At 32.5% G+C, this 13,359-nt stretch overlaps 1 protein-coding gene across 1 annotated transcript; it reads right to left on the bottom strand.

The window, feature by feature from the left end:
* Nucleotides 1–2,620: 2,620 nt before the first annotated feature.
* Nucleotides 2,621–4,627, bottom strand: LOC140136612 (uncharacterized). Its single transcript, XM_072158296.1, has 3 exons — nucleotides 4,375–4,627; nucleotides 3,382–3,590; nucleotides 2,621–3,207 (listed from the first exon to the last, which is right to left on the bottom strand). The coding sequence occupies exons 1-3, from the start codon at nucleotides 4,475–4,477 to the stop codon at nucleotides 2,734–2,736; spliced, it is 786 nt and encodes a 261-aa protein (XP_072014397.1). The 5' UTR covers nucleotides 4,478–4,627; the 3' UTR covers nucleotides 2,621–2,733.
* Between the last annotated feature and the right edge of the window lie 8,732 nt (nucleotides 4,628–13,359).

Genomic DNA, 13,359 nt, shown 5'->3' with positions numbered 1-13,359 from the left:
ATTTATTTTGAGGTTCATATGCACATCAGCATATAATTTGTATCCGTGGCTATTATGAATGCTAAAATTTGGCCATATTGAAGCTTGAATGGTCAAATATTGTTAAAATTGGAACTAATTTATATTATATGCAAAAAGCTAAAATGGTCAAATATGAGATTAATTTGGTCACACAAATGTAAACAGGTATCAGTTTTGGCCCCCAAAGACCGTGGCACATCTAGGCCTGTGCCCACTCTGCCCTATATGGTAAATCTACCCATGGGCCTATGTGTACAAAATAAACTGAAGTGTGCAGTTTACGTGCAAAAAAATCCAATGTATTTGCAATATTTTCTTGATTTAGTTGTATTTTGATCAGATTGGTACATAATCATGTTTGAAGAGATATAAAATTCTATGATAAAAAGTGCCAGTATTTGTTAGAGCAACCCAGATGTTGCATGTTGCTGATCATCTTTATTGTTATATTAATATGTGTACACTAAGTGCCATCATTTTTTCAAACAAAAGCACTGAAAACCAAAACTTGCCCATGTTAAAAGTGATATAGAGGGTCTCAATGCGCGCGAAGCGCGAAAATTTGGGTTTTAAAGCGGAACTTTTTGGCCCCCCCTTTCCTACCACCTTAAACTTTCTGGCCCCCCCTCTTTTAAGGTCCAAAACTTTTTTTTTTTTTTTTTCCTTTTACCAGCCCCCCACCAAAGTATTTTTGAACACTCCCTAAGTACTGAAAAGTGTAAGGCCTATACTTTAACTTGAATCGCCAAAAAAGTATAACATTTTTTCAATTATAAAGAATGAATATCCGCGAATTCAAAAATTCTAGAGAGCAGGTGGGCGCTGTTTGGAAGTCCGTACCGAGAAAACGAAGTGAAGAACCACCCACCCACTTTTATCGATTTGCAATCGACTGGTTATTAGAAAATATTTCAAATATTGCCCAGCAGTCCTCAAAACGAGCGAAGAAAACGGGTATTTTTACGTGCATTACAATGGGCGATTATTTAGAAGGGCCGGAGTGCCCCCGAGTATTAGACATATAATATTTGATGTAACATATCTACGTTATTTAATGTATTCGCATTCTATTTCTATTAATGTTTAAGTTCTAACGAATGTTTGATGACGTAAAATCGATAATACGTTACGTATAATATCTGGTAGAAATATATTATCGATTTTACGTCATCAAACATTCGTTAGAACTTAAACATTACTGGAAATAGAATGACAATAGATTAAATAACGTAGATATGTTACATCAAATATTATACGTCTAATAAAAAGTCTGCATATCGCCTTACGGCAGCCCTACTGACAAAACTTCATCACCAGTGATGAACAGAAACTGAAAATCTTCTTAAGTAAAATAAAAAACATTCAAACGCATTTTAAGCTTATATAAAATATATTTAATACATAAAATTAATATAATTTACAAAATGTACACAGATTTCAAAATACAAACATTGTTTTTTTTTAGTTTTTGAAAATCCTTGAAAACAAATAATTATGTGTAACGCTTTGCAGCGCTTTCATAATATTCACAAGATTAATCGTGTCAAACCATGTACAGAGCAAAACATAGAAATGTTTTAAAACGTAAACATGTATTGGTTTTGGTCAAAGCATTTCGAGATGCATGTATTGGTTTTGGTCATGTATTGTAAACATGTAATAGTATTGGTTTTGGTCAAAGCATTTTGATAACATTTAAATGTCGAGTAAAGAACACGAGGACGTTGTAAAATAGTTCGCATAAAAAAAACCACCTCATATAAAAGTTTCTGGCAAACTTTTGTGCCCTTTTACGATAACGTTTCGTGTTCGCTGTTTCATGATACTGCAATACCGTATTATAGCGGAAATAAGCTGTGACCAAGCCAAAAACACGAATAAGATTATTTTTAGATTATGTTTTATCATATCATATTCGTATTAAAGCAAATAAAATATGCGAGTAAATATAATTGCGCGTGTACCTTAAGTATTTAGCTTTTGGATATTCACTTTTGTGAACATAATTATTATGGTCTTACAAATTTGTTTTAATTTACCACATAATAATGATTAATGTCGAGTAAAGAACACGAGGACGTTGTAAAATAGTTCGCATAAAAAAAACCACCTCATATAAAAGTTTCTGGCAAACTTTTGTGCCCTTTTACGATAACGTTTCGTGTTCGCTGTTTCATGATACTGCAATACCGTATTATAGCGGAAATAAGCTGTGACCAAGCCAAAAACACGAATAAGATTATTTTTAGATTATGTTTTATCATATCATATTCGTATTAAAGCAAATAAAATATGCGAGTAAATATAATTGCGCGTGTACCTTAAGTATTTAGCTTTTGGATATTCACTTTTGTGAACATAATTATTATGGTCTTACAAATTTGTTTTAATTTACCACATAATAATGATTAACAGTCAATTATTAATAAATGCTGTAAAAATTTGGAAAATATGAAATAACCGTTGGAAAACATTAAGCGTTGCGCCCTTCTTGTAATTGATATAATTTAAACACAGATATAGACGCGTTATTCCATAATTTAACATTATAATGGATTCTTTGAAAATACGTGGCAAAGCATATAGTCAGCAGCATTGATATTAAGAACATCGGAGTTGTTTGGATAATCTTATTTATAGTTCGACGTTCACATTCATAGTCAGACTTTGCAAGTTTGGGACACTATATAATCAAACAAATTTATGTTCATTTCATTGACGACTGGTTCCATCAGCAGGCAGAAACTTCGGCACACTGCACACGGGGCTTCCTTGGTAATCAGAAGACGAAGTTGGGTAGGCACTATGACGGTAGTAGTAGGCATACTTATGAGGGTAGTAGGCATATGTGAAAGCTCCACCATAATACTGTTGAGGAAGTCCATTATGTCCATAGCTTGGCAAGTTCACGGGGTAGCTTGACTGTGGTGAAGGTGGGCACGATGAACATGATGCAGATGTACAGATGATAGGTGGTTGTGAACAACAAGCTTGTGCGTAACGCTGGGACGTCATGACCGCTGTCTCGGGAGAAAGACGATGGGAAGTCTCGGGTGGAGTAGGCGTGGATTCCATCTGACGAGGCTTGGATTCAGTTGATGATGGTGACGACGTTTCACTTGTGGAAGTTGAAGTGTTGCGTTTAGCTTCACGACGGTGGCGGGCACGACGATTGTGGAACCAAACCTATAGTGAAAACAAAAAGGGAATAAAGAAAACAAAAATTATACACTTTGTTGTAATAAACACAAATATTATTTAAACATTTAAAGTTGTACAGACAAAACTTCACGGGGGTCTAATTTAACAATAATTAAATACTCCCTCAGATTCAAGGATAAATTAAGAGTTGATGCTTACCAGAACCTTTGTCGCGGTCAAGTCCAGTACCTCGGCTAAATCTTCTCTTGTAAAAATGTCAGGATATTGGTTGTCAGCAAAGGCAGATTCTAAAACCTCAATCTGCTTTCTGGTGTAGACAGTACGAGGACGCCGACGAGGACGACGATCAGATGCTGGTTGACCTTTGGCGGCAACTTCAACTTGTGGTAACGAAGTCATCGGAGGAGCTGAATGTAAAAAAAAACAAAGAATACGCTCAATTAACAACTACTTACTAATTAATCAAATGAATAACTAATATACATACATTTGGAACTTTTGATTCAACGGGCAAAGGTTGCGATTCACTTCCATTCCATTTAGCAGCAAGTTGGGAAATGTGTAAACATTACTAATATGCCAAAAAATCAAGTTTGAAAACAAATCAATCCATTTCATATTATAAGATCGCACATTATGACTTTAAATCGGTAGAGATAAAATGAAAAAATGTTGAACAAGAACGTCTAATTAAAACATTATTATAATTATTTATAAACACTTATTATGACAAATCATCACATGATCGTTATAGGGTAAAATGAAAAAAATATATATTTAACAAAAACACGCCAAATCATCTGCAACTTCTCCTGGAGTATAGTCGTGACGTCCAAGTTTTAAAAATTACAAAGTACGAGTATATAACCAACGATTCAATTTAGTAGTAATCACAAAAACGCCTAAAATACATTTAAAGTTGAATTCCATCATTATATAAAACACTTTCATTCATGTTAAGACAACGTGCGTGTATTACGAGAGACTTTAATGCATTTTTTATTGAAAACGATAGTAAGAATTTTGTTTTCACAAAACGCGGCTAAATTATTTTTTGCATTTCGATACTAGTTTGCCTTTGAGAGATCGTCGGTGCTAGGAAATATACCCGATTATACCGTATGCCTCTGGCGTTTAATTTTGCAGCATAAAACATAAGATGAAGATGCAAACACTAACCCCCGCACTAACCTTGATTTAGTCCCAAGATTGCTTCAATGGAGAACGGCGATGGCTTCCTGTGACAAAGGCTGACAGCTTCTGAAGAATTCTTCTGGCTATTGTAATATTCCATGATGACAAGAAGTATAGCAAAGTTACGGTAAACTCCAACGAGAACAAAGTCACAATTAAATAATACGATAAGGTAATGATTCGATGTGTAATGATTTCAGTTTTGAAGACAAATGATGCCTAATATTACAAGCAAATATGTTTTATATACACTCTAACACTCAGCGGAAATCGGCATCGCTTTCTCACGAAGCCGACATTTAATCCAATCATTTCGATTGGATAAAATTAATGACACGTGATCTTTTTAATTAGGGTCAAAGGGCACACCGCGGCGCACGTCCCTTTGATTGGACAAGGATGAATAGCGCGAAAGGGATTAAGGTTTAATCGGTTCAATGTTGGATGTGAGTTTGCGGGGAGTTGAATGAGGCTCTTTATTAATTATAAATAACCATAATCATTAAACCGTTTGAATAGGAGGTATAATGGAAAACTGAATGGGTTTTTGTTTGTCTATTATTTTTGTTTGGTGAATATGCCGTGTATTCAGACTTGCTTTCCAGCAGATATTTCAAACATATCACAATGAGATATTTTTAGAAACTTTTGTGCATTTATTCATATTTTTTTAATTTTTTTTATTATTTATTTATTTATTTTATTTTTTTACTTATTTATTTATTTATTTATTTATTTATTTATTTATTTATTTATTTATTTATTTATTTATTTATTTATTTATTAAATTATTATTTATTGGTTGACTGTTGAAATATTTTCTGGTGTATAGGAAAAAGGGGAGATCGTGATAACTACAATTACAAATCTAAATGCAACTTATTCCGGAATTTTTGGAAAAAGACGGAAATGAATAGAACCTGTTCCCGTAAGAGAATCTCTTAGGGGGGTACTACACCCCTGCCCAATTTTGCGCCTATTTTTGCATTTTTTCTCAAAAAATATATTATATAGGGGCAAGAACTACAACTACTGCACTTGAAATTTTATTTCAACACAGACAATAGTTGTGGAGTTACAGTAAAAATGTGGGAAAACCAATATTTGATCAATAACTATGAGTTGCTGAATTTTCAGTACAGCGGTTGTAGTCCTTGCCCCTATAATAAACATATCTTACTTGTCATGTGCTATAATTTTTGAGAAAAAATCAAAAATAGGCATAAAATTGGCCAGGGGTGTAGCCTTAAGGGGAATAAAATTGCATTAATGCCGTGTTGCAATATTTTCTGGTGTAGGAAAAATTCATTTTTATTTATTTATTTATTTATTTATTTATTTATTTATTTATTTATTTATTTATTTATTTATTTGTTTATTTATTTATTTATTTATTTATTTATTTATTTATTTATAGGCCTATGTGTATTTATAAGAATTTTGCCACGCTTTCAATTTTCCCGTACACCACCAGTAATACAATGTTAAATAAATAGAAAGTCTGAACTCTCTACTGCTGCTACTGCAAATAACATCGACTGCCTTTATACAAAACGCTTTTTCGAAAATTCTTATAGAGGAACAAAATTGCATTTATTCCGTGTTGAATGATTTTCTGGTGTAGGAAAAATGGGAAAATTAAGGTGATACTCTCCAAAAAGTTTTCCTATAAAATAATTAATTTCTTATCATGTAAAAATCGTAGGTTTATTATTATATCATTATTGTATGTCGTTATTCCTATGTCTTTACCCTTAAATAGTGCGTTTATGCTTGCATGAATCATAATTAATACACGACTTTACCCTTTTCTCTCATTTTTAAAGTTGATATATTTCTATATTATTTTGTTCCCATGAAGCGGGCATCCTTTACTTCACCTACATATTGCGGCATTACTTATAATCCCCGGGTTTAATCCCATCATTTTGATTGGATAAAACTTACGACACGTCATCCTCTCAGGGTCAAAGGGCGCACCGATGTGCTTATCCATTTAATTGGACGTCCTGATTAGAAGGGAATAGCGCGAATGAGATGAAGACTTCAAAGCCGGTAAAAGTTGTTTTTATGAAGAAATTAATAATTTGACCCTATGTCAGTTGGGAAAATGCGTACAGTTTCGCAAAGAATATTTGCACAAATCTGCGTAACTTGTGTCATTGCCTGACAGTTTCTGTTATTGTCATGTGGCCTTTTAATTTCTTATCATGTAAAAATCGTAAGTTTATTATTATATCATTGTTGTATGTCGTTATTCCTATGTCTTTACCCTTAAATAGTACGTTTATGCTTGCATGAATCATAATTAATACACGACTTTACCCTTTTCTCTCATTTTTAAAGTTGATATATTTCTATATTATTTTGTTCCCATAAAGCGGGCATCCTTTACTTCACCTACATATTGCGGCATTACTTATAATCCCCGGGTTTAATCCCATCATTTTGATTGGATAAAACTTACGACACGTCATCCTCTCAGGGTCAAAGGGCGCACCGATGTGCTTATCCATTTAATTGGACGTCCTGATTAGAAGGGAGAATAGCGCGAATGAGATGAAGACTTCAAAGCCGGTAAAAGTTGTTTTTATGAAGAAATTTTAATAAAATTTATTTTTATTAAAATAATTTGACCCTATGTCAGTTGGGAAAATGCGTACAAAAACAACTCTGATGTTCTTACTATATATTAATGGGATCAATGCTGCTGACTGTCTTAGCCACGTGACAATATTATTAGTATTTTCAAAGAACTCACTGTAACAATTAATATGGAATAACGGGTCTATATCTGTGTTTAAATCGGCGTAACGCTTAATGTTTGCAAAAATAAGGTACACGCGCAATTTTATTTGCTCGCACACTTTATTTTGTGTTCTTATATAACTCGACATTTAAATGTTATTTTCTTCGTTTTTGCCAAAATGTTCTTTTCAAAAATACCAAATGGCTATTTGATTAACAATTTTTTGAACAATTTGATTTTTTTTAAAATTATTTTGCGCTGGGATCACTGAATGGGACTTTAATCTTGTGAATATTATGAAAGCAATGCAAAGCGTTTATACCAGGATTTTGGTTTTCAAGGATTTTCAAAAACTAAAAAAAATAACGCGTCTATATCTGTGTTTAAATTATATCAATTAGGCCTACTATTGAAGAAGGACGCACCGCTTAAGGGGTGGGGTATGAACGTTTGGACAGTATTTATTGTGGGACATTAGAGCACATCAGACATATCGAATTGCATTCTGAATACGAAGAATGTCCTTCCGATATCAAATAATTTTGATTTTTTGAAATTCACAATGTAATACACATTTTATGGCAAATGATTAAAAATTTATATTTTTTATATTTAACAGTACTCAAAGTAAACTTTATAAATCTGATGATTTATACTTAAAGTGTATGTAGGTGGAATGAAAAGCCGACGATAAATTAAAAATGTTGACCTTTCATAATGAAGATATGGATTTTTTAAAAAAAAAAAAAAAAAAAATTAGGTCTTTTTGGGAAAAAAATCCATATCTTTAATATGAAAGGTCAAAATTTTCAATTGATCGTCGGCTTTTCCTCCCAGCTACATACACTTTAAGAATATGTAATTAGATTTATAAAATTTACTTCGAGGACTGTTATATATCAAAATGTGAAAAATATCAAATTTTTATAATTTGTCATAAAATTTGTATTATATCGTGAATTTCAAAAATGAAAATTATTTGATATCAGAAAGACATTCTCCGTATTCAGAATGCAATTCGATATGTCTGATGTGCTCTCATGTCCCACAAAAATACTGTCGAAACGCTCAAAACGCTCATTCCAGATCCCTTAAACAACAGTTTGCAATGTTTGTATTTTGATATCTGTGTACATTTTGTAAATTATATTAATTTTATGTATTAAATATATTTTATATAAGCTTAAATGCGTTTGATTGTTTCATATTTTATTACTGCTTAGGACTGCTGGGCAATATTTGAAATATTTTATAATTCAATTCAATTCAATTCAATTTTATTTTTTTCCATCTCATATAACAGGTTATATTATAAAACAAGATAATACATATAAGGATAAATAATTACAGTTTATCAAATACAAGAAATTGTAAATATCTTAAGTTTAGCAAAAACATATTAAATACATGAGATGTGGATGCCATCAAGAACGCTAGGCGTGTGGCTGATGGCACCCAAAGTTGCAACGAATATAATAACACTAGGAAAAAAAAACTATTAATGAATAAATAATTTAACTAGAATAAGTGAACTAGTGTATCAATGAAACAATAATAACATGAAGAGGATGTCATATTAGGTACATGCGTGTACCTCATGAATAATATGAAACAAATATTGATTTGAATAAAACTAGAACATCCAGAAAAACGAGGGTGCAGGGGGATAAGGGAATTTACATGATTGATGCGTACTCGTTATTGATTTTTTCAGAGTGATATTGATCTAAAATGTGATTTGTCATTCTTTTTTTAAAGGAAGAGAGGGAATGCGAGTTTTTTATTTCGTCTTTCAGTGAATTCCAAATTGTAGGTCCCTGGGTTTTGATTGTATTTTTTGCAAGTTGGGTATTTGTTGTTATAATAACCAGTGGATTGAAAATCGATAAAAGTTAAACATATGTTCCAATGTATGGGTGGTTCTTCACCTCGTTTTCTCGGCACGGACTTGCGAACAGCACTCACCTGCTCTCTAAAATTTTTGAATTCGCGGATATCTGTAAAAATGCTACTTTTTTGGCGATTCAAACTCATGTATAGGCCTTACACTTAGTTCTTAGTTTGACTACGAGTCCCAAGAATAGCTCAGTCAAAATAACTCAAAAAGTATTTGTATTACTGAAACTTATTTATAGGATGTATCAATGGCGCATTGATTTGTGACGCGCTCTCTTCAAAACAATATACGCGACACGCCCTTTGACCTCAATAAAAGCGGTGACGTATTAATAGTTTCAAGCTGTTTCATATTGCGGCACGCCCTTTGACCTGAATAAAAGTAGTGACGTATGAAAAGTTCTATCCAATTAAAGGGATATGATTAGAATCAATATTATAATTAATGTGTTCTAGTTAAAGTAAAGTTGTAACTTCATGCATTGGTGGGGGTGCCAGATCAATAGCTATATTCAGTAGATAGCAGATCAATATAGCTATTTTCTGTAGATAGCAAATGAATATAGTTATCTTCAGTAGATAGCAGGTTAATATATAGATATCTTCAGTAGATAGTAGATCAATGTAGCTATCTCCAGTAGATTGCAGACGAATATAACGATCTTCAGTAGATAGCAGATCAATATAGCTATTTTTAGTAGATAGCAGATCAATATATAGCTGTTGTCAATAGATAGCAGATCAATATAACTATGCAAACTGGAAATTGACCCTTGACCTGTTGCGGCACATAACTTCTTAACCATAGGTCGTATTGAGAAAAAATTACATACCCTATTTTTGCTTGGGCCTAGACGAATTAATTTGATATACTTTGAAGTGATATTTGAACACTTTCAATTTTTGACCCGGTAATTGACCCTATGAGTGTTTTTTTTCTTCAAAATACCAAGGGTCCCTTGAGATAATAGAAAAACATTGTGCGGACGCTACTTTTGAGTCGAGCCAAATATTTCCATTTCAGCACCAGGCTAATAATACAAATTTTCTAAGGGCCACTGCACTAGAGTACACACTTTTACTTTTAGAATCCAAATCACTGTACTGAGCGTTTAAACTCAAAATAGGCCTACTTGGAAAGAGAATGTTTGGGTGGGTGATGGGCATCAAGGGGATAGAAAACACACTGTGTTACAATCGAACCATGTATATAAATCTAGTTAAAAAAAAATACTATAATCCTAATCTTAGAATACGTGACTACAGCTGTCATTTGAGATGTTTTAAGGAATAGATATATTTTTTTCTTCAAGAGGTTCATGCCTTATCACATGTAGGCCTGAATTGCCCGGCAAATGCCTGTGTGGCATAGCTCCATTGTGCGCGGAGCCCTATAGCAGGAAAGTTTACATTATTACTGACGCAGTGTAATCTTTAAAGAAAGCGTTTTTCACTAAATGGGTTATTTATTAATTAATTAATTGTTTTATTTATTTATTTTACAGTATTATTTCAGGTACACTGCAAAAATTGTGTCTAGCATGGAGACACGTCTTCAGTAGACATGTCTTAATTTAGTGTCTTTGTGCAAGTCACATATCATAACCACATGTCTTGTGGTTAGTCATTACTTTATGCATATGAGTCATGTCTAGTTTAGAGACATATGACATTGTGATAAGACACGAATCGAAGAATGGGTGAAGTCACTTATTTAATAATGTGCCTTTAATTAGGACATGAAGTAAGACATGTCCCATTCTGCTCTATAATTAAGACATGACTTTAGGCTAGCTACATACTTTGTTGATGTCTTGTAGCTAGTCATGTCTTGGATAAGGACATAGCTCAGAGTCCTGTCTTTCCATAAGCCATGTCTACATGCAAGACATGACTTGCATAAGGACATGGCTAAAAAGTGGCTTCAAAGTCGCGTCTTAAATAGTGTCCTCAGGTAAGACACAATTTTTGCAGTGTAGACTAACTTTGCAATTAAGAATGCGAAATCCCATGGCATTACAGGAGAGCGTAAAAACAAACAGATTCAAGGTATAGACCTCTGATAGTGGTCGGTTTTATGTGATGGGTCACAAATTATTTGCCTTTGTTTAGGATATAGGCCTACAGGGGTAAACATAACGGGCTGTGTATATATCGTCAAACTACTACGCTAATTGCCTAAGTCATTTTTTTTTGTAATTTGGGAACAAGGTACAAACATTATTTGCACAAGAACATATGATGAGTCAAATTAAAGGGAATATTCAGAAATAATACGTAACTGATGCATTCTTTGATAATTAACGAGGAGTTTCAAAAGGCCTCATGACAATAACAGAAACTGTCAGGCAATGACACAAGTTACGCAGATTTGTGCAAATATTCTTTGCGAAACTGTACGCATTTTCCCAACTGACATAGGGTCAAATTATTAATTTCTTCATAAAAACAACTTTTACCGGCTTTGAAGTCTTAATCTCATTCGCGCTATTCTCCCTTCTAATCAGGACGTCCAATTAAATGGATAAGCACATCGGTGCGCCTTTTGACCCTGAGAGGATGACGTGTCGTAAGTTTTATCCAATCAAAATGATGGGATTAAACCCGGGGATTATAAGTAATGCCGCAATATGTAGGTGAAGTAAAGGATGCCCGCTTCATGGGAACAAAATAATATAGAAATAAATCAACTTTAAAAATGAGAGAAAAGGGTAAAGTCGTGTATTAATTATGATTCATGCAAGCATAAACGCACTATTTAAGGGTATAGACATAGGAATAACGACATACAATAACGATATAATAATAAACCCCCCTCCATAATGATGTTCATTGTAATCGTTATTTATTAACCTACGATTTTTACATGATAAGAAATCAATTATTTTATAGGAAAACTTTTTGGAGAGTATCACCTTAATTTTCCCATTTTTCCTACACCAGAAAATAATTCAACACGGAATAAATGCAATTTTGTTCCTCTATAAGAATTTTCGAAAAAGCGTTTTGTATAAAGGCAGTCGATGTTATTTGCAGTAGCAGCAGTAGAGAGTTCAGACTTTCTATTTATTTAACATTGTATTACTGGTGGTGTACGGAGAAATTGAAAGCGTGGCAAAATTCTTATAAATACACATAGGCCTATAAATAAATAAGTAAATAAATAAATAAATAAATAAATAAATAAATAAATAAATAAATAAATAAATAAATAAATAAATAAATTGAAATAAATAAATAAATAAATAAATAAAAATGAATTTTTCCTACACCAGAAAATATTGCAACACGGCATTAATGCAATTTTATTCCCCTTAAGGGGGGTACTACACCCCTGGCCAATTTTATGCCTATTTTTGAATTTTTCTCAAAAATTATAGCACATGACAAGTAAGATATGTTTATTATAGGGGCAAGGACTACAACCGCTGTACTGAAAATTCAGCAACTCAAGGCAAGTAGTTATTGATCAAATATTGGTTTTCCCACATTTTTTACTGTAACTCCACAACTATTGTCTGTGTTGAAATAAAATTTCAAGTGCAGTAGTTGTAGTTCTTGCCCCTATATAATATATTTTTTGATAAAAAATGCAAAAATAAGCGCAAAATTGGGCAGGGGTGTAGTACCCCTTAAGAGATTCTCTTACGGGAACAGGTTCTATTCATTCCCGTCTTTTTCCAAAAATTCTGGAATAAGTTGCATTTAGATTTGTAATTGTAGTTATCACGATCTCCCCTTTTTCCTATACACCAGAAAATATTTCAACAGTCAACCAATAAATAGTAATTTAATAAATAAATATATAAAAAAAAAAAAATAAATAAATAAATAAATAAAAAAAAAAAAAAAATAAAAAAAAAAAATAAATAAATAAATAAATAAATAAATAAATAAATAAATAAATAAATAAATAAATAAATAAATAAATAAATAAATAAATAAATAAAAAAATAAATAAAAAAATATAAATAAATGCACAAAAGTTTCTAAAATATCTCATTGTGATATGTTTGAAATATCTGCTGGAAAGCAAGTCTGAATACACGGCATGATTCACCAAACAAAAATAATAGACAAACAAAAACCCATTCAGTTTTCCATTATACCTCCTATTCAAACGGTTTAATGATTATGATTATTTATAATTAATAAAGAGCCTCATTCAACTCCCCGCAAACTCACATCCAACATCGAACTGATTGAACCTTAATCCTTTCGCGCTATTCATCCTTGTCCAATCAAAGGGACGTGCGCCGCGGTACGCCCTTTGACCCTAATTAAAAAGAGCACGTGTCATTAATTTTATCCAATCGAAATGATTGGATTAAATGTCG

The sequence above is a fragment of the Amphiura filiformis genome, chromosome 16 (genome assembly GCF_039555335.1).
Source record: "Amphiura filiformis chromosome 16, Afil_fr2py, whole genome shotgun sequence".
NCBI classification, from domain to species: Eukaryota; Metazoa; Echinodermata; class Ophiuroidea; order Amphilepidida; family Amphiuridae; genus Amphiura; species Amphiura filiformis.
This window is presented reverse-complemented; position numbering and strand designations above follow the sequence as displayed.